The sequence below is a fragment of the Berghia stephanieae genome, chromosome 11 (assembly GCF_034508935.2).
Source record: "Berghia stephanieae isolate SIO BIC M18660-M18661 chromosome 11, UCSD_Bste_1.3, whole genome shotgun sequence".
NCBI classification, from domain to species: domain Eukaryota; kingdom Metazoa; phylum Mollusca; class Gastropoda; order Nudibranchia; family Aeolidiidae; genus Berghia; species Berghia stephanieae.
Window position 1 is genome coordinate 13,102,687 of NC_088370.1, and position 22,522 is coordinate 13,125,208.

The 22,522-nt window shown below is 36.4% G+C and overlaps 1 protein-coding gene across 4 annotated transcripts in view; it reads left to right on the forward strand.

Annotated features, from left to right (window-relative positions):
• Positions 1–1,412: 1,412 nt before the first annotated feature.
• Positions 1,413–22,522, forward strand: part of LOC144956797 (uncharacterized) — a 55,453-nt gene continuing 34,343 nt past the window's right edge. For 3 of the 4 annotated variants that reach the window (XM_078887522.1, XM_078887525.1, XM_078887524.1), the window contains exons 1-9: positions 1,413–1,499; positions 6,221–6,493; positions 8,171–8,888; positions 11,448–13,554; positions 15,087–15,306; positions 15,919–16,040; positions 19,601–19,668; positions 20,843–21,049; positions 21,519–21,846. In XM_078887522.1, coding sequence (XP_078743648.1) covers positions 6,246–6,493; positions 8,171–8,888; positions 11,448–13,554; positions 15,087–15,306; positions 15,919–16,040; positions 19,601–19,668; positions 20,843–21,049; positions 21,519–21,846 — 4,018 coding nt within the window. In that variant the 5' untranslated portion in view covers positions 1,413–1,499; positions 6,221–6,245. Of the gene's footprint in view, positions 1,514–6,220; positions 6,494–8,170; positions 8,889–11,447; positions 13,555–15,086; positions 15,307–15,918; positions 16,041–19,600; positions 19,669–20,842; positions 21,050–21,518; positions 21,847–22,522 lie in introns of all 4 variants that reach the window. The other variant, XM_078887523.1, reaches the window with a different exon arrangement.

Below are 22,522 nucleotides of genomic sequence, written 5' to 3' on the forward strand. Positions count from 1 at the left end.
ACGCGGATGGCAAAAACAATAACAAAGGCCCGAGTGACATCATCTGCATACTATCTATACGATTCAACAGTCGTAACGTCACTTCCCTCGTAATGACGCATAGTAACTTAGTAACTGGCTCTAAACTATCGGAACAATGGCGGACGCCCTTATGAAATACTTCTCTGACGAGCATAAAAGCGTATCAGAGGGGAAAAAAACCCATTATAAATCTGATCATGTTTTGACTTTTACACATTCTGATTACAAGACATATGAAAAGATCTAGCCAGCATGAAGAATAAAAAGTACCGATTTTCTTTGTTTAGAACCACGATGGCCGTCTTTGCTGGGCGACGTGACATCGGACTATTGAATCCAATAATGACGTACAATATTTTGGTCATTGTCAGGCTATCAGTTTGGCGGCTACGGTTGGACACAATTCGGGGACAGTCGGTGACAAATACATTCCATTAATAATGAAGACAACTCACGTGGAGGCATAAATATAAGGCAGGGTAGTCGTGACGTCACACATTCTACTCTTCCGGTTCCAAACTACTTGGAATTTGTGTATGTAACCAGTCCTTCTGAATAGGTTACATTTTGAATCATACGGTGGGATAACTATTTTAGAAGCTTGATACAAAGGCAGATTCTTTGGATTACGGGATGTAAAAGAGCAAGGATGGATAGTCTTAAGACGGCAAGCATTTATTTAGACTAGAAATTAAGATGCCATCACTCAGTTATTATCTATCCCATTTTATTCCTCTCTACGTTTGATTTTATTTATTTACAATGTTCCTTTGATAACTGTTTTGCTGACGAAGGGACTGCGCCCGACACGTCCGTTTTTAGTACAGTTTCCAACGAAAGCCTGTCCATTTTCACCTTTCAATAGTAGGCTACATGTATTTTTAAAGAAAAGAAAGCGAACTTGTCCATAGGTCTACGTATAGAAGGAACGGAATTGACGTCACTCAGCTCTTTGTTATTGTTTTTAGCCAGCCTTTTTTATGAGTTATCAGTAAATTGTATCTATCAATCAGAGTATAAAGGTTTAAGGATACACATGGTTTTGTGTGTTGGTACGCTATATCTGGCTGACGGATGTTCCGAGAATTTTAGATAAACTCATTGCATCAACACGGCGGCTCCGGTCAGAACCACGATCACGTGGTTAACGAGATACATCAACAACCAAGTTTACCGTTGCGTTTGTGACCACATTGAACCATAATTATAATTTGGCTGAATAACACATTAGACCATATGCACAACGCTAAAAGGAACATTCTTGAGAATTTGATTGCATAAAGATAAAAAATGTGTAATATTTTAGAAATATTCGAAAAAATCACATGTCAAATGAGAAAATATAGTAAAATGCCATCTTTAATATGTTTGCGTAGTTTCTTTAACGGTTCAGGTCTACAATAAAAAAAGTACAACAAATATGGCGGACAGATTGTTGTTCCGCTATTTCATGGGCTAAATTTGAGAAACGAATGCAGGTAAAGATTTAAGTGTAAGCGTGGTTGCTAAAAATTATATCATGCATTTTGTTTTTTGGTGAAACTATCATGCATATATCATTGTTTGGTTGATGCAAATAAATATTTGCCCAAGATATGAAGGTGGAATGGATTTGACGAATCATGCTCTGGATGTCTCGAGTGAAGTAGGGGTAGGGGCCATTGTACTTGTACACACACACAGACACACACAAAAAAAGGCCAACTCTTGTCTAATTATGGGTTACTTCGTTATCAATACAGTACAGCAACCGGTATCCACCCATTGCTTTATCTTCTTCTTCTAGGTTCCATGCCTGGTCCAGGCTTCGGATACTGCATGAATTATCTCTCTCCATTCCTCCCTGTCTCTTGCCTTTTCAAACAGCTCTTGGATTGTTAGGCTGGTGAAGCCCTTCAGTTGGTCTATGAGTGCTTTATATCGCCCTCTTATTCTTAGGCTTAGTTACTCGGCTGGCTCAAGTCAAGACTTTCAGCAGAGTCCGAGTTCAGCTTTTTGATTTTGACAAATAATTTTAACCGCTGAAAATCTGAAATTGAAATTAAAATAAGTCTAAGGGAGGCTGTCCGAAAGCTCCTACTAGGCACTTTCATGAATTTTTCAAAGGGGACTAAAGGAAATAAAACCATGTTATTTGGATAGAGTTTGAAAAACCATTTAAAATGATATATGATACAACACTGTAGCTCAATTGGTTCAAAAGTTATGGATTTTTATATCGACAATTTCTCCTTATATAGCTATATAAGAAAATATTCTTGAAAATTGTGACCGAAAAATTGATGAATTTAGGGTTTCTCCCTTTTAGAGAGCAACTATGTTAAAAAAAGAGCATATTATTACATGTTTCACCTAATATAATCAATAGAGGTACTAGACCAAAGGAAATAATGCAAGAAATTAATCACGCAACATTGTTATGTAATGATTATGTAACATTACGTGTGATTGAGCAATGGCGCTGTACCGTATGCGAAAACCCGATTTACAAATCGGACTATAAAAACTGTCCTATTTAACAGATATTGACAAATGATATATCATTTTAAAGGTCTTTTCAAGCTCTATCCAGAAATATGAAAAGGTAATAGCTAATTTCCCTTTGTACCATGTAACCGAAGTCTATAAAAATATTTTGTTTCAAAATCATCGGCTGATATTTTTTTTAAAGTTCGGGGTCACTGAGGAAACAAAAGGTAAACCAAATTAAAATGACAGCAAATTAACATACCTGGATCCACAGCAAGGCAGAAACAATTCTTCAAGAAGACAATATCAGAGTCAAAGGAAATAAAGATCCTCTGTCACGATATCAGTGATGATGTCTACAACTTTTACTCTGAACTCTGTAGACTCGTCCTCAGACTCTTCCTCCCGCCAGTAAGATATGGTAAAAATATCCCTCTTCTTGGACAATTTGACAATTCGACCATTGTAAAGAATATCTTCTCCCTCAACATTCCAGGTGTGAATAATATAGCATCCGATGACCTCTTTCGGCTGATCGAAAATTTGAGTTAAATATCCAAGAAGAGGCCCTTTTACATTTCTGAAGATAGCATTTGACAATCCAGATGAGTCCTGAAGCGCACCGGTGACATCATTTGCAATTTTGGCTCTTCGCACTCTGTCCTTCTTTTGTTGCTTTACCCTCTGCCGTTTCACCAGCTCCATTTGCAATGCAGACTGGCGTAAATTAAAGCTGGACTTATTCTTTATGCCCTGGCACCTTGCAAACAGGATGATTTTTGATTGCTCTTCAATGGACTTGCTGTCTAGCCAATCAAGTGTTCCGTTGGTCTTCACCTTGACTTTGGCATCGATATAATCTAGAGCAGCATTTGGGGCTCGCCTCATCTGTTTGTCAAGAATGCCCAGGGTTCTCTCTGCCCATATGTTGTGTGCTGGGGCGGTGTCAACTCTTCCAGCCATGACAGCTGCAGAATTTGCACCCTCAGGCATGTACTCTTTCAGTTGTCGTGTCAGAATAGACACAAACTCCTGAAGAATACATTCTGTAGACAAATACAAATCAGCCTCATCTCTATCAACTATTTTTAAAGACTGAAGAACTGTGTCTTCTTCCATAAAGTGTCGACCGAACACATCCTCGGTTGCGGAGTACAGCCGATCCGGGGCATGGGCGAGTGTCTGAATCTTAGGAATGATGTTGATCAGAGAATGAGCTATTCCTGCATGGTCCCTAACAGAGGACGAAGTGTAGCAAAGAGCCATCCATGGTGCTGTGATCGATTTACCCACCATCCCCAAAAGTTGCAGGTCATTGAGAATTTTCGGATTCGACAGATCGGTGGCGAGCAATTTGCAAGAGTTGTTGCACTGCACTGTGTCCTCAGATAGGTGACCAATTGGTGGCGATAACGATAAATAGTTCCAGCCAGATGAAAAAGAACATGGAGACGATTCCCAACATACCTCAAGAACGTTCCTGGTTTTAAATCCTCCGACTTAAGAAAAATTTTAAAACCAAGAGGGTCACCCTTTTCCTTGTATCGAATCTTGTAAATCCCCTGAATAACACTTACAACACAGCTTGTTCCTCCAAGGGTTTTCCCATGAAGATTTCTCTTACTGTCCAGCTTTCTAAGAGCTGAACGGGCGCCATTTGCCAGGCCATCCAAAGGGTGGAGGTTGCACTTGAGATCCAACAAGCTTTTGTTCAATTTCTCCTCCAGCAGCACCACGGCAGCATGATTGGCAGCAGCCCGATCTGTTAAAGTACATAAAATTTTTCCTTTTATGGCATCACACACATCAATATGTGGGATACCTTTGTAAGAAGCATAAGCCATCCCAATGTTGTCCAAAGTGTCTGAAATATGATGTACATAATCCTCTGCACATCCACCAGGCAATTGAGCTGCATTAAGGGTGAGTATTGATGACTTTGTTGAAATATGTATTTCATTGATGTGTTGTCCATCAACCGTTGTGGCATCCCATGATAAGGTCATTGCATCAGATGACAGAATTGTTTCAGCAGACTGAATGTCAGCAATTACTCCCATCTCACGTGCCATTCTGGTAGCTGTCGATATGTTTGGGACTGACAATAAGGAAGAACCAGTGAGACACTGAACTGCATATTTTACAACTGTGCCAGTGGTAGCTGCTGGTACCTCATTTGACAGACATTTGTATATGACCTTTCTTATGGAGCAGGAGTAACTGTTGCCAGTTTTATTTTGGATGATAGAGCAAGATGGCGCTGAAGTCTCTTCTAATAGAATACTGGGGATGTAGGAGTCCTACATCCCCAGTATTCTTGTTTTTTATAATGTTCTAGTAGGGGGTTTGGGAGAGTGGAAACTTTTTTTTTGTTTTTAAAGTCTTCCCCCTCCCAAACCCCCTCCTCCTACTAGATAGAAGAACATTATTAAAAAGTTCCCCCCCCCCCCTCCCAAACCCCCTACTAGAACAAGAATACTGGGGATGTAGGAGCTTTCGGAAGGCCTCCCAAGTCTAATCCTTTGCCTTTTTGCCTTTGTTTACCTTTCGAACTCTCTAACTTTGGTTTCTAGACTCCTCACACTCACTGAAGTTATCTAGTTTTAGGTTAGTAGTTGTAGTAGTAGACTTGCCAACTTATAAGTTTAAAATTGAGCTATAATCATAATATAATTTTATATATGGTGCAATATCCACCAAACATGCTCAAAGCGCTTTACAAAGGGTCCCTGACCAATAGCAACACGTAACATAAAGAACGAGACATGACGCCTGTTTAGTGTTAGTGTTAGGCGATATTACAATTTTTTCCTGATAGAGACAAAGCTGTTAACGGCCAGGTGCTCATTTTACACCTGAATATGGTGATAGAATGTGAGTAAAGAGTCTTTTCCAAGGACTCAACTATGCGCTGAGTGAGGTTCGAAATAGGACCTTCCGATCCGAAAGCGAGTGTCATACTGTCATACCACAAGTCACAAAACCACATAGAGTCGCACAAATTTCAGTCAGTAGTAGGGAGATTTTCTCTCTCTATTTTATCTCTTCTCTTCTGGTACACTGATAATTACCCTACCAAACACTGATTCGTATTTCAAAATATTGATATTGATAAATAATCGATATCATTATTTTGAATTGTCCCTCTGGTATATCATTTTGGCTGTAGTCTTATTGTTGAACCTGCCAAATGGAAACCTAAGACTAAGATGGAATATTGTCTAAGATTGAAAGCCACCACCACGTCATCATCTCTACCACCACTACTACAACAACCACTACCGACCACATCATCATCTATACCATGACTATTACAACTATTACCTTCCCACATACCTACCAAACCTTCCGCTTTTGGCAGAATCATTCCTATTTTCACTCTTCCTTCTCGTTCTTCCGCAATTGTCTCTTCCGATTTTCAAAAATGATGATAATTGGTAAGAAGACAATAAAGGGGAGAGAGAGAGGGGGTATAATAAAGGTGATCTTGGGTCACAGTCGAAAAATGATCAAACTTTTACTCAATTTCTAAAACTCATGACGTCACTGTACATTTCATACAGTCCGAAAGCTTTCTATCAATTTTACATGGGAAGGTTAGTCATTTAGTATAAGACAACCGCTTTCATTGTTAAAATACACATTTCATCTCTTTGCTGCCTGTATCTGAAAAAAAAAAAGCCATGTAATTTTTGAGATTTTCCTTATTCTTTTATTTTCTACATTTCAGATTGATCTATATATATTAACCCAAGATGGAGGAGATTGCTGCAAATCCCAAATCATCAGAAGAAAATGACAGTCAAGGAGAGGCAGGAAAAGCAGAATTTGCGACCCCGAGCAGTACCAGTTCTCCGGGTGTTGTCCCAACCAATACTCCTGTCTCCACACCTGATCTGACTCCGTCACGAAGATCGTCCCGTAAAAAACAGAGCACTTTTAGTAGTGACTTTGAGTATTACAGTATTGGCCGCAAGAAAGAGACTCCAAAGGAGGAGAAAGAGTAAGTTTTTTTTAAAGGAGACTTTTTAAGAGATTGATTTTGAATCAAAAGTCTCATCATATACTTTTTCCCTGGTTAAGATACAATATATAGTATTTAACCAGATTAACTAAATGAAGGCTGTATTTAACCAGATTAACTAAATGAAGGCTTATGATAACATCTACTACAACTAATTTTCTGATTAAATTACTAATACTTGGGGGGCCCAAGAAGTTCATTTTGCTAATTTTATATTTTAGAAAGAGGTGGTGGGGGGTGTGTGTGAAATCAGTCCTCTTCTTCAGCTATTTCGTTTTTAGTTATGAAGTGGCTACTTGATGTTCGAAATAAAATTGATATAAAACTAAGGTAAAGTTGACTGGCTCCAATGAAGACACATGTTGGGATAGATGTTTCGAAGAATGATAAGAAGATAAATGGAGCAGGGTAGGAGAACGGTGAATATTGAACATCATTTGTTTATGCCGTCAATAATTTTAACAAAACTTTTGAGTTTGAAAAACTAAGAAGTATGACCATGATGACAAGATTCTGTGAATTTCATAAATATTCCACCAACAGGTTCGTTTCATATGAACCTCAACTGTCTTGAAGATGTCTATCACTCTTGCCACGTAGACAGATTTAATTGTATATGCAAAATTTATTTTATTTGGTGGGGGCGGGAACCAAATTAGGCCAATTTCAGATTATTCAATTCAAATTTGGGGGGGGGGGGGGGGGGGAAGGGGGGATAAAGAATATCATATTTAATTTCAAGGAATGGTATTTGATAAAATTGAACTACAGTTACATTTCAAATTATTTTTTGTGATGCAGATGAGAGCAAAAATTATGCTTTTCAGTTTTTAAGGATTTTTTTCTTAAAATTTGTTTCTTTTTAAAAAAATGAATAAACAGAATTTTTATTTGTTGCTTTTAGCATGTGTGGGTTATTTGAGGGTCCTAAAAAGTGATGATTTCCCAGAAGTACATTCGACAGCATAGCTGCCATTCGTTCTTAATAAATCATACTACTCAGTATGGGTATGAGTTTTCAGTAATCAGTATGACAGTCTGATTTCATCTGAAAAGTGCAGCTTTGTGAAACACAGTGAAATTTTTTTTCTTTCCCACAAGCACATACCCATGTTATGGAGACATTTGTTACCCAATTGGACACTTTATCAACATCTTACATTGCAATACATAGCAGAGGTGGATTTCTTTCTTAATGAGAGTCTTAATTCTATTAGACTAAAACATTTGTCTGCTATGTGTTATTCATCCTTATGACCATGACCTAATTTAGCAATTTAGACTTTATTTAGTCTTTGTGGACTAGAAAATATTTAATTTTTATTTTGGTTTTGTGCTTTGTGTTGTTTCTACTTGAGCATTTTAGAAAACAGCAGCTATGTGACAGTATCTTTGTTACCTTATATTGTTCTATCTTTCTCTCTCTCTCTCTCTCTCTCTCTCTCTCTCTCTCTCTCTCTCTCTCTCTCTCTCTCTCTCTCTCTCTCTCTCTCTCTCTCTCTCTTTTTTTTTTTTTTTTTTTCTTTTCAATCTTTTTATTTCTTAAATTAAACTAGACTAACAATAGAATACTGGTCCTTTTCTAACTGAATTAATCTTTGCTTTCCCTTTATTTGGTATATTGCTTATATAGAATTTTGGTCATCTTGTTTGCAGAGAGATTGCTGAGAAAGAAGATGCAAAACCTGTTGCAAATAAGCCGACCCCAACATTGCCGAAGAAAGTGGGTGTTAGAGGTCGACCTCCGGGTAAATCTGCTGGTCCCAAGGTATCAACTAAAAATGTGAAATCCAAAGTCACTCTTAAAAAGACTGCTTCAGCTAAAAAGTCTGCGAAGGCTAAGGCTAAAGGAAAAGCCAAGGAGGAGAGCGAAGAAGAAGATGATGATGAAGAGGAAGAAGAAGAAGAAGAAGACAGTGATGAGGATGAAGAAGAATCAGATGAAGAAGAAAAGGAAGTTAAGGCACCAGTTGGAAAGGCCCAGAAACGTAAAAAAGTACAACCCGCAGCAAAAAGAAAGAAAGCAAAGAAATCCGAAGATTCCGAAGATGACGAGCAGGAAGGTAAAACGTCTAACGATGAAGACGATTCCACTCCCATTTCTCAGCTCAAAGCCAAGATGGTAACAATTGAATCAAAAGAACTGGCCACTCCATCGCCGACGAAGAAGAAAATTTCAGTGCTTCCGCCGACCTCACCACTGGCAAAGAATTTGATGAGCAAGTTGAAGAAAGCAAGCATGGAGGTGTTGTCAAGTCCTGAGGGTTTCTTGTCCGGTCAGAAAAGGAAGTTGCCAGTCGTGAAAACAGCCACTTCTGGAAGCAATAAAGCTGATGATGAAGATGAAGATGAAGTTCCTTTGAAAAAACTGCAGGTTTGTAGAAATACTTTTTTTTGTTGTTGTAATAATGGCACTCAATTGAATTTTGTTTTTATTTGATTTTTAGTTTTGGGGCCTTATTGCCTCAAAATTAGTAATAATTTGTGAAATTGATGAAGTGAATTATTTTAAGTAAGATGTTTAATTGATCTTATTACTTGTGCGGGATATCTCTGCATTTTCGTTGGCTGTTGGGTTTTACTTTACTTGCAGGATATCTTGACTGTATATATAAATTGTATTAATTCTTTTTTCAGACAAATTATTGTCTGTATCAACGGTTTGCAACGTCAATATTACTGTCCTGTGGTAAAATTTATGTCGATAGGTGATTTTTATTTACTAATATTATGTAGCGGAAAAATGGGAGGTGATTTTTATTTACTAATGTTATATAGCAAAAAAAAACAGGATTTTGATGTCATGTCGATATAAGCGTGATGTCGATATCACCGTTGTCGATATATCCGCTCTGCACTTAACATTAGAATGAAATTCATGCATTCATTGTTGGTATTGGGGGTCCTGACAGCTCAGGTGGTAGACTCCCTGCTTCACATGCAAAGGGACTGAGACTGAGATCGAACCCGGGTGCAGTCAAGATTTTTTCTGACCCCTCTGTCCACCGAGCAGTGATTGGGTAGCTGGGTCTGTTAGATCTTGTGGAAAGTGCTTTGCGATAGACTAGTGTCTTTTCCAAAGGATAGCAAGCAATTACTATTGTCCTTTTCACGATATAGAAACCAGAATAAACTCTGGGTCCATGGACCTGATGGTTCTAAAGGATTACTTGTTGGTATTAACTTTATTTCTCTAATTCTGATTTTTTAAAAAACAACACACTGTCATGATTTGTATCTACAATTTTGTTTGCAAATTTGTGCAAATTTTCGTGGTTTTGCAAAGAAAAAAAAAATATAAGGCCCAAATAAAAAAAGACAAATTTTTTTTGAAATTTTATTTTGATAGCTCATGTAGAATGTGAAAGATAATTAAACAAGAGTATTTTCTTTTTTACTATCCCATTTTCTTCCTTATTACTGGCGTTGATATGACCTTACATTTGTTGCAAGCGCTGTGCAACCCTTAAAGACAAACAAATGCCTTTCTTTTTCATGAACTAATCATTGGCTTTTATAGGATTATATTATGTATTATCCAATTTCTATTATTTATGGGGGCGAGCGACACTAAAGGGTCATTTTTAAAATTTGATGAAGTATCCTAAACTTCTATGCACAGTCATAATGTATATGTTTGGGAAGTATGATTGCATATAATTTTTTTCGAAAAAAGTTGCCCGTTGCTATGGAAACGACGCAATATTGGAAAATAAACAACACATCTTAAAAAGTCAAAGGCTTTTTTGTTTATCAACCAATTGCCATAATATTTTGGCCAGAGGTAGAAAAAAGGAAAATAAAGAGGCTCCAGAAGCCCGATTTTTAATTTTTTAATTAGAAACTTTAAAAATTAAGTTCAAAGTTATTACTCGATTATTCCCCTTGAAAAAAGTTACATAATTTGAAAATACTCATTAAATTTTTTTATTTTTTAAAATCCGGCTTCTAGAGGACCTGCGTATTTGTATGATACTCATTTGTAGAAAGTTTGAAGAAGATTGGTTGAAAATTGAGGGAGGAGATAGGCTTTTAGTGACGAAAATTGCAGTTTTGAGAAAAACGAATTTAAAAGTCAAAGTAAACGAGTTTAGGGATAAACTCTCCTCTCGCTCTCTGATTAGATTGTGACCACATGACATAATTAAGAACAAAGTGATTGGTTGTCGAAGATAGAGGAGAGTTTTTACTTTTAATTGATATGTTTTTGCCTTTACTTAGTTATAAAGACTATTTGATATTCTGTCATGAAATCAGTCCACTGAAACTAAAAATGGGCAGGATTTAACCATACCGCGGGTCACAAAATACGTTTTTTTGAGTCGAAAAAAAAATGAAGATGAAGTTCTCATTCAATTTTTTATGCAGACAAATGGTCACATGACAACATCCCACCAAAATTTAATGTTTAGCAAACTAGGTCAAAATTCATCATTTTTAATATCGCCCCCCCCCCCCCCCCCTTAAACAGTTAAAGAAAAAAAATCATACTCTTTTTAAAAAAGTGTATTTCAATACTTTAATTTGTTTCATGATCAGGGAGTTCAAATAATTATTATCTGGCTGGGTCATATCAAATTTTTTATATTTTTATTTATAATCTGAAAGTCAAATTAATTTATATATCGATTATAATATTGCAAGTGTGGTCTAATTGTCCATCTACAGAATTCACGCTCGGTTTTCTTTTTCGGGATTGACTCATTTTTTTCAAAATCTTTCTCAGTTTGGCATTCAATTTCCATTGTACACATTCACATGGGCTAAGGCCTCAGAGATGCCAAAGAATGCATTTTGTATATATCAATCTGGAATTTTCAAAACATTCACTGGAGGAGCACATCTTCACATTCCTCTTTGTCTTTGTTATTATTAATTTTTTTTGGTCACTTTGAAGCATTTATTAATTTTTTAACATTTGATGTTTCTCCAGATGGAAAAACAAGAAGAAGATGAGGAATCTGAGCCGGATCCCCTTGAAGATGCAGGTCTGGTCAAACGAAGCCCTTCTGAGATAGTGAAGAAAAAGACAGTTACCACGGCAAAGACTGAATCAAAGACAGAGCCAGTGAAAATTGAGGAGGATGTTAAACCACAAAAATTGACCAAGTCTGATAATGGAAATAAACAGAAAGCGTCTGAAACTCAATCTCCAAAGAAGGAGAAAATCAAGAGCGAGGAAAAAAGTTCTGAAGAATTGAAAAAGAAACCAGAAGGGGTGGGTGCAGTCAAGAAAGAGTCCAAGAAGGAAGAAGTGAAAAAGGAAATAAAGGAAGTTTCAAAGAAGGAAGTAAAAGGAGTGAAGGCAGAGGGAAGTAAAAAGGCAGAAGTCAAAACGAGCCCTGTGAAAAAAGAAAGTAATGTAGTTAAGAAAGTCATTAAAGTCGTGAAGACGGCTGATGGACGGGTAATAAAAGGTGAGGTGAGGATTTTGAAAGATGGCCGTAAAGTGATGGTCATTGATGGCAAGCAAAAAGTCCTGGTGACCGGTAAGGACAAGGAAAAGAAACAAGCTGCGGCGGCAGCGGCAGCAGTAGCCAATCAGAAACCTGTAGTGTCCAAGAAAGATGCGGTGAAGAAAAACGAAAGTCCTGTCAAAGGAACTGACAAAAAAGTAGTCAAAACTCCTGAGGGCAAGAAAGTTCTGAAGAAGGAAGGAGGAAAAGTGTCACCTCCAAAAGGGAAAAGTGTACCAGAAGCAAAGAAGAAATCTTTGGATGGATCTCAGAAGAAGATTGTTGGGCAGGCTAAGGCCAAGAAAGTCGATGATTTGTTAAAAAGAGGTGTGTTGGTCAAAAAGAAACGACACCTGCCCTTTGGAAATAAAAATACAGTGGCAAAGGTCAATCGTCAGCCTGAAGTGGATGAGAAGCAGGGAAAGAAAAGATCTTTGTCTCCTAAGTCTGTGTCTGTAGAAAAGAAAGAAAGAAAGAAATCTATTGAGAAGACACAAAGTAAAAAAAGTGAGGAGGGTGAAAGGAGAAAATCTAGTGATTCTACGTCATCTAAATCTCATGGAAGAGACAGAAGTCAATCGAGTGATTCCTCTAAAGGGGACAGACGGAAGTCCGCGGAATCGAGCAGTAAATCTGTGCCTGGTATTGGCAATCACAAAGACAATGAAGAAGATGCACCGCCTCTACTGATCGCTGCGAATGCTGCACCCAAACCCTACAAACACAAGCACCATCACAAACCGGAACACGACACCTCCATGTTGGACATGACCATGAATGATTTGTTCAAACCAGATACTATAGTCGCACCCAAGAAAGAGCATGAAGCAGACACGGCAGCCATAAGTACTAGTAGCAGCATGACAACTGCAGCTGGAGATGCTGCCACTGTAGCCGCAGTGTCTTCAACTCCAGTCAAAGAGGACAACAATGAAAAAACAAACAACGCAGACTCTCCTATCAAACCTCAAAATCTCCCTAATGTCCTAATCGAACACAAGTATTCAAAACCGACTTCTCCGGCGGACGGCGAAGCAGAGCCAGCCGGTTTAGAACAACAAGACCTGAATAGCATGTCAATCCCTGCCTCCAACGTCATCGCCGATATGAAATTACCGGACCAGTTCATGGAGGAACCAGAGAGTCACGAGTCTAGTGGAAAGACGAACAATGAAGAAATGACCAAGACCACAGGGTTGCAGCAGGAGGTTGCAGGAAATGATAGTAAAACAATACCTGCTGAAGGTGGCAGCGGTCGAGCCTCTATTTTAGAAAGCTTGGACACAGAGCTTCAAGAGGGTGGGTCAGACTTTCTTATCGTAGGGCAGGTTGAAGTTGAAAGACCTTCTTCAGCCACCTCAAAAGATGGGCATATCGCTGAAGAAAAGGAGGTTGAAACTTCCATCGCTGACCAACAGCTGTCATCATCATCGTCTTCTTTGTCTTCAACAAGTACTGAAAAAGCTAAGGAAGACAAAGTGACTCCCGCTGTGAAAGAATCCAAGGGAGAGAAATCTGCTGATGAAACGTTGGATAAGCCAAAGAGGAAGATTAAAGTTAAAAGACAAGATTCTTCTGACACAGGTAGGTCCTGGTTATATCCTTTTTATATTAAAAAAAACATTATGCCTTCGCCACAACATCATAAGATATCGTCGCCCAGGAATTCCACAAAGGAATATAGAAATAATGCATCAAACAAAATGTCTGATGTCAACAGGAATCACCCATGTTGTCCCAAGTGAGCAAATTGGGGGTTAATAAAAGGAAAAAAGACGAAAGTTCCTGAAGCAGGGCTTGAACCCGGGACCTTCCAGGTCACAGTGCAATGCCTTAACCACTCAGCCACTTCGCCCCCATATCCTTTATATATTTTATTTTTATACAATCAAACAAAACAAAACAAACAACCTATACTTCTAGATTGCACCCAGCACCCAATAATCATTCTTTAGGTACTCTACAAAATGAAACAAATGATTCAAATATTTCCATTTTTTACTGTACTAGTTAGTCACCTGTGGGGTATCCTTTTTTGCATGGGCAATCTCTCAGTATCCCTTTCTGCCTATAGCCTGGTATATTTAGTTCAACAGAATGAAACCTTTATTAACTATTGCTTCATGATGGGACTTACAGTTGGAAATGCCCTTCAAAGTCATAAGGCCTAAAATAATAATAATATATCTTTATTGTCCCCAAAAAAGTGGCAATTTGTCATTTGGTTACATATTTATTACAATACAATATTGACATAGACACGCTCACACAAGATGCACACTAGTAACATAGTAGTTATCATAAAAAAAAAAAAAAAAGAAGGATCTATTGTAAAATCTCTGACAATTGTCGAGCCTATCTTTTCATTATCATTTTGTATTTTATGTAGTCATATAGCCATTAAAACATAGTTCTGTACGTTCCTCGAAACATTTTCGATGTAAAAGCTAAATACAGATTTTATTAAAAGGTATGTTCAATTAAACTCTGGTTGGTGAAAAAAAATGGATTCCAAAGATAAACCTTGGGTTGCCTATTTTCCATATATTTACGGAATTCAATATGTTGTGAACTCTCAGTATATTTTCCAATCACCTGCTAAACAGGGGAAAAAAAAAAAGTAAGTATGCGATGTCTTGTTACTAGAGTTCAGCGCTCTGAAAGAGATCTTTTAATGTGTTTGCTTAAAATTTCAGTTAAATCATGCCCCCTGAATTGGCAACCCTGTTGAAAATAGCTGCTACTATTTATATTTAACCTTTGTTAAGTAAGGGAAGTAAGTATACGATGTCTTGTTTCTAGATTTCAGCGCTCAGAAAGGGATTGGTCAATGTGTTTGTTTAAAAGTTCAGTTAAATCATGCCTCCTGAATTGGCAACCCTGTTGAAAAGAGCTGCTTCTATTTATATTTAACATTCGTTAAGTAAGGGAAGTAAGTATACAATGTCTTGTTACTAGAGTTCAGCGCTCTGAGAGGGATCTTTCAATGTGTTTGTTTAAAAGTTCAGTTAAATCATGCCTCCTGAATTGGCAACCCTGTTGAAAATAGCTGCTTCTATTTATATTTAGCATGCGCTGTGTGTTAATATTAATACCTATCGCTTAATTTCCTCAAGATGTGAAAGAGAAAAAGAAGAAAGTTCATCTAAAAAAAGAAAAACCTCCCAAAATCAAAAGTGCAAAAGATGGCGACCAGAAGGATGATGAGAAGAAGGAAGATGACTCAGATGACGACGGTGACGATGATGATGATGATTTTGTGGACGATGAGAATGATGATGACTGGGATGATCCTACCACTTTGTATTGCATCTGTAAAAAACCACATGGAAACAGGTACATCATCATCATTGTTATTATTATTATTATTATTGTTATTATTATTATTATTATTATTATTATTATTATTATTATTATTATTATTATTATTATTATTATTATTATTATTATTATTATTTAATTCTTCTTCTTAATATTCTTATCATCATCATCATCATTATTATTATGATGATGATGATTATTATTATTATTATTATTATTATTATTATTATTATTATTATTATTATTATTATTATTATTTATTATTATTATTATTATTATTATTATTTATTATTATTATTATTATTATTATTATTATTATTATTATTATTATTATTATTTAATTCTTCTTCTTAATATTCTTATCATCATCATCATCATCATTATTATGATTATTATTATTATTATTATTATTATTATTATTATTATTATTATTATTATTATTATTATTATTATTAATATTATTATTATTATTATTATTATTATTATTATTATTATTATTATTATTATTATTATTTTTATTATTATTATTATATTATTATCATTATTATTATCATATAATTGTCATTAATAATATAATATAGCTACTATTATTGTTTTCATAACAACTCCCTGTGTCCCTTCGTTCAGGTTTATGATTTGTTGTGACAAGTGTGAGGAGTGGTATCACGGCAGCTGTGTGGGGGTCACCAGGGCCAGGGGCAAGGAGATGGAGGACAACGAAGAGGAGTACGTCTGTCCTTCCTGCCAGAGTAAGTATGGACATCCAAGTCATAGAAGTGGGAGGAACTAACTCACCTATTCAGAGGTTTACTTCGACTGAAGTTAAAGAGAATTTACAGACGTTTGTTCATATGTGCCCCTACAACCTCAATTTGGCATTCTGTCAGTTCAGAATGAAGCACCTCCCATAGTGGGCGGGGAGGTACATACTGTGTCTTCTACCCCCCCTATATCTGTTTTCCAACTTGCTTTCTGTCATTGTCTTGGGATGAGATTACTTGGTTTTGTCCTGGCTCTGGCTGGGAGGGAAACAGTCAAATGTATAGTTCGTTTTGGGAGATGATATTTTTTTGCTTGTAAATTATCTCTCTGTTATGTATTATTATTTTTTATTTTTAACATATGATTTGTAAACATTTGAGTGTATTCATCTTAGTGGGATCTTGTGCTGGTGTCTGGGTGAGACTTTTAGGTGATCTCAAACTAAGTACTTTGATAGTGTGCTCTTGGAATCTAAATCTATTTGAACCAATTCCCCTTCATCTTACCTTTCCTTAATTGTAATTCTAGAACTTTTTACTCTCCCATTTTCTTCCTTTTTACTGGCACTGATATGACCTTAATGTGTTTCAAGCGCCGTAAAACCCTTAGAAACAAAACAAAACGATCAGAATGAAGCAGATGCTAAAGAATTAAATTTGATTTTAACAAGGTTGCTGATTTTCCGGTATATTTACAGAATTCAGAATGTTAAAAAAGCTCAGTATATTTCCCATCACCTGCTGAACGGAAAAAAATAAGTATGCAGAGCTGCCAACCTACTGCAAAAAATGCGGAATTGTACGCATTTTCAGTGATTGTACACTTGTACACATTTCCCCCAAGATTGTACCCATTTTCAGTGTGCAGAGTCAGTTCAGTTTTCTTTAGTTGTAATTCATATTATTACTAGTCTATTGAGAAACCTTGGTGACCTAGTGGATATTCATATATTTTTTGACCAATTATGATCTTCATGCTGGGAGGTAGAATTCTGAAAGGATTGGATTATAGTCTTGGGAACATCATTGTTGCTGCAATTGAGCTTGTGTGGTGTGACTTTATGTAATTATACCTTCCTCTTACTTTCACAATGGTTATTTTCCGTCTATTTCAGGATTGTACCCATTTTTATGAAATCTCCCCCATTTTGAGATCCCATTGTACACATTCTCATCAGATGGGGTTGGCAGCTCTGAGTATGGGAGTTTGGTTTTCAGATACGGGTCAAACGATGTGTTCCCATAGAAGTTCAGTAAAGTTTTGCCTCCTGAATCAGCAACCCTGTTTTAAATTTTGAATAATGATGCTTAGTTGACTTATTATGCTCTTATTTTGAAAACTGAAAGTGGGATATTATACTTGAAAGTACTTATACCTCTTAATTCCTATTGTTTTGACTCCAAAATTAAATCTTTTTGCATATGTAGTTCATCACGACATAGGACCAAATTGAGGCGGTTAAATTGTGACTGCTGTACGCCTTTGTTTTTTTTTTTAGCTATAGCCTTCGGGGTGATTTCGCTTTGTAAACATGGTATACATACATTTCTTGTGCAGTAAAACCTTGCCACCCCACCCCTTACTTATTCCGTACTTGATTGTTTGCCAATTTAAAGTGAAAAGTGAAATGGGGCGATATGGAAGCAAAGAACAAGATGACTCTTTATATTAATTATTGTGCCCTGGTCCCTCTGGGGTTTTACTGTTAACTCATTAATTTCATTTTATCTGCTTTAAATGAGTGGGGGGGGGGGGGTGGAAGTCCTTCAGATCCATTAGACCATGGAGTCTGAGTATATCCCTGTTTTAGTGTACAGCTTGAAACAGACAATGGCAATTTCTAGGACTCTAAGTCTCTCGCAAAGTACTTTCTGCCAGATCTGAAAGGCTCAGCTACACAATCACTGCTGGGTGGACAATGAGGTCAGAAAATAAATCTTGACTTCATCCGGGATCATTCTTGGTCCCTTTGAAGCAAGTGCTCTACCAACTGAGCATCTGGGACCTCCAAATCAAACCAAAAACAAACAAAAATCATAATAATGATAATAATGTACTTTATTCATCCAAAAGGAAATTTTTGTACAGACGTATAAAATGCCGACACTGATACATACCTAAACATAATATACGTAAATATAATGTGGTAAAGTAAAATTTGGATATAGGTATATATAGTGTAATAATATTGTAGGCTGTAAGAATAATTACATAGTGTAAATTAAGGTACATATCTAGAAAAGGTATATTGATGTCAACATATAAGAAAAAAAGATCAGTAAAAAGCTAAGAATTAGTTACAGTATAATACTATTGTAAATTGACTGAGAAAAATTACATAGTATAAATTACATGGCACGTAATGTAGAATAAAAAGGTCAATAGAAAAGTTGTAGTAAGTGATTTTATAAATTGATGTTTAAAAATTGTGGGTATGGAGTAATTTTAAAGAAAAAGGTTTCAAAATTAAAACAGACGTAGACCAAAATTTAAAAATTATTTTCCTTATTAAAAATTCTGCAACTGTAAGGCAAAAAGGATTGGAGGTGTCTTTCACTTTTTGTTCGTATAGACAACAATCAGTCACTTCTGTTCGACTTAGTGATCTGAAGATTTAAAGGGTGAGTTGGACTATCTAAAATATTACTAATTTTTCTTAAGCAATATTCTGAATATAAATCATTAAAAGACATGGATCCTGTAGTAAATTTATTAGATCTTTTAATAATCCTGTCAAAGTTAGCTTTTGCTGAGCTAAGACAATTCCCCCCCCCCCAGGCAGTAATACAAAAAACCAAAACACTATCTATTACAGATCTATAAAATAGCGTACAAAGTGTTTTGTCAATGTTAAGTTGGGACAATTTCCGTAAAAAGTACATTCTTTGATTAATTTTACTATTGATATAACTGGAATGTACGTCTCACCGTAATTTATTGTCCATGGTGACTCTTAGATATTTGTATTCTACTACCTGCTCTACTTTTTGATTTTTAATAGTAATATGGTCTTTTGTATTCTTATCTTTTCTAAAGTCTATAATTAATTCTTTGGTCTTACTAACATTCAATTCAAGGTGGTTATTGTCGCACCAGGAAACAAATTTATTTATTTATTTCTTATAATTTAGTTCGTTATTATTAGTAATTAGTCGGGGTGATTTTGCTTTGTAAACATGGTACTTACATTTCTCGTGCGGTAAAACCTTGCCACCCCACCCCTTACTTATTCCGTACTTGATTGTTGTTTGCCAATTTAAAGTGAAAAGTGAACCAGGACGATATGGAAGCAAAGAACAAGATGGCTCTTTATTTTAATTATTGTTAATCACTTGAACTCAATAGAGTTGTGTATTAATATTTCTTCATTGAATTTTATTACTTTTCTTTATTAACCCTTTTCAAGCCATGGATTATTTTATTTTATTTTATTTTATTCTTTAAAAATGTCAATCAAGGGTTTAGAGAATATTAATACGTTAAAAAAAGAAAAAAAAGATCTGTTATCCTTTGATCGGCATATTTTCCCCTTCCTTTTTATCTACAGAAGGTAATGGTGCAACCTCAACACCTGCAAAACAAAGTTCTTCGACCCCTGCAAAACCAGTTGCAAAGGTGAGACATTTTGTTAGATTGGGGTGATTTTCCATTTTTCCTCCAGATTTTTGATTTTGTATCAGTGTCAGTTTTTCATAGCACTCTTCAATGGATCTATCTATTCAGACAGCGAGCTACTCTGCATTATATTATATCGCAAAATGTTGCTGCTTGAAACTCGGAAGAAATAAATAACAATAGTAAAAGGGAATAGAATCTTACATTTAATCTATGAAGACTTGTGGGTTTCTTTGGGTTTTCACGTTGTGAACAAAACTTGATGAATGAATGCCTTAACAACACCACCTTCTCATCTCTCATTCATTCGTCTTTAGTGTTTCATTCATCATGTTTCATAGACAAAGGGGATACCTGAAACATCCACATTGTCTTTCATCTGCTAGGAGCTAGTTCAATCTTACTTAAATCTTTGTTTTGCCGAAGACTTGCATTCTATCCAAAGGATTTTTGGGAAGTCTTCATTACTCTTTTAATTGTCTGGCAATAGAAAATTATATATTCTGGATCAGTGGGTCTCATGGCTGGAAAGAATAAAAAAAAAAAAAAAAGACGATCATTTTAAAAACTTGCGTCATGATTGAATCCAAATACCATCATGTCTCTTGAATCCAAACACCTCCGTTCCCAGCATTTTGTCAGGATTACAGAGACCTCTGTATAGTGGAATCAATCCTTAAATAATAAAGAAATAAAGAGAAAAAAAATCTGTCCCCGGGCAACCTTTCCGGATAATGGAGACATCCGGATTGTGGAGTTCGGATTAGAGGGATATGATTGTACAATTAAAAGAAATAAAATTCTGTTTATGTTTTTTAACCTCTCCTTACCACCTGCAGCAAAATCGTCACATTTGTTATGACACAATATAAACATTTTTCTTATTCAGATTTATTTTGTACATCATAAACTTTGAAGAATGATAAATAAGAACATAAGGTTGTTTTGTAGAGAGGTTGTTTGAGTTTTAAAAATCACTTTTTTAGCTGGGTAACCCTGTCATTTTGGGAAAATACTGAAAATGATCGGTAAGGAGAGATGTATTGTCTTTTTATTATATTACAATTTTCTTTCTTATTTTCTATTTCCTTCCTTTCTTGTTTATTTTAACAAAAAAAAAATAGTTTGTTTTTTCTTTCATTTATTACTATTATAATTTTTTTATATGACACAGAGTCCATCAACCCCTAAGCCAGTTTTTACCACCACAAGCAGCAGCAGCAGTAGCAGCACCAGCACCAAAGTAATGCCAAAACTATGTGTAGGGAAGAAATGCAACAAGTTGCCCAGGTCTGGCTCTGTCTACTGCAGCAACGAGTGTGTCATGAGTCATGCCCAAGATTCTCTAAAGGCAATACGTGAGGAGGAGATCAGGAGAAAGGTAGATCATTTATAGTACAAGCTTGTATTAATTTTGCATGCTTTACATAACGAGAGATGAAGTCAACCCTCATTATGTCACTTTTTTTTTCTTTTTTTTTTTTTAAATCTGGGGCTTCTTTATCCCTCTGGTTACCAATATTAGGAAAATGTCAAATTCATTATGATGCAATCAACTCTTTTTGTACATCTCAAAGTTTAATTTCACTTCTAAATATTTTTTACAGCTAGTTAGTTTGAAAAAGTATGAAATTTGAGACAAGTTGCTGGATACCTTTCCAATGCTTCTGACCATAACTTCATGAAAAATCACCGGATTTACTTCAAATAAACTTTCAGAAAATGACAAATTAAACGCAAATCCAAAATTTTCTCTCTCCCGACTGATTATGTCGTGCACTGACACATTTGTTAATTTTTCTTACATTGTCATGCTTTCTTTCTGTGTAAAAAAAAAAAAAAATCACCAGAGTCAAGAAAAATTCAAACTTTTGTCCCAGAACCAAAAGGATGGCAGCAGCCACAAGTCGTCATCTGGTTCTAAAATGCTTTCCACGGTGGAGAGTGTCGTTGTCATTGATAAGGAGACTGGGAAGGTCGTCCAGGGGTCGGCGGCTCCATCCTATAGAAACCTGAGACAGTGGCTGGAAGAGCACCCCACTTTCCAGGTCTTCCTGGGAGGGAAACATAAATTGCCCGTGCCATCACCATCATCATCATCATCATCTTCATCGACATCATCATCATCTGTGTCAACGCTGCCATTCCCCGGTCCCACTTCATCGCCTTCATCCTCGAGTAAGCTCCTCCACATTCTTGATTTTGTGAATCAGTTTATTTGGTCTAGTGAATTTGCTCATCTCTTTGTTTTCAATTCTTTATATATCACTTTTTTTATTTTGCTTTATTTATTCACTTATCTGTGCTACAGTAAGTAGTCCTTTAGAGCCATTCGCCTCATGGTGCCAGAGTTTATCCCGGTTTCTATAGCGCAATACAGACAATAGCACTTGCCTGCTATCCTTTGGGTAGGATACTTGTCTACCACAAAGTACTTTATGTCAGACCTAACAGATCCAGCTACTCAATCACTGTTGGCTGTTCAATGGGGGGGGGGGGGGGTCAGAAAAAGATCTCGACACCACCCGGAATTGATCTGGGTCCCCCCTATCGAGAACCCCACTAAAATAAGTAGCAGTCCTTCAGAGCCATTGGGCCCATGGAGCTGGAGTTTATCCCGGTTTCTATGATGTGAACTGGATAATAGCAATTGCTTGCTATCCTTTGGATAGGACTAGGACACTAGTCTATTGGAAAAGTATTTTCTTCCAAATCTAACAACTCAGCTACCCTTTCACTGCAGGGGATCGATCTTAGTCTCTTTGCGTGTGAAGGGAGTGCTCTACCAACTTAGTTATCGGGCCCCCCCCCCCCCCCCCCCACTAAAATAAGGATGAACTTTATTTATATTTAA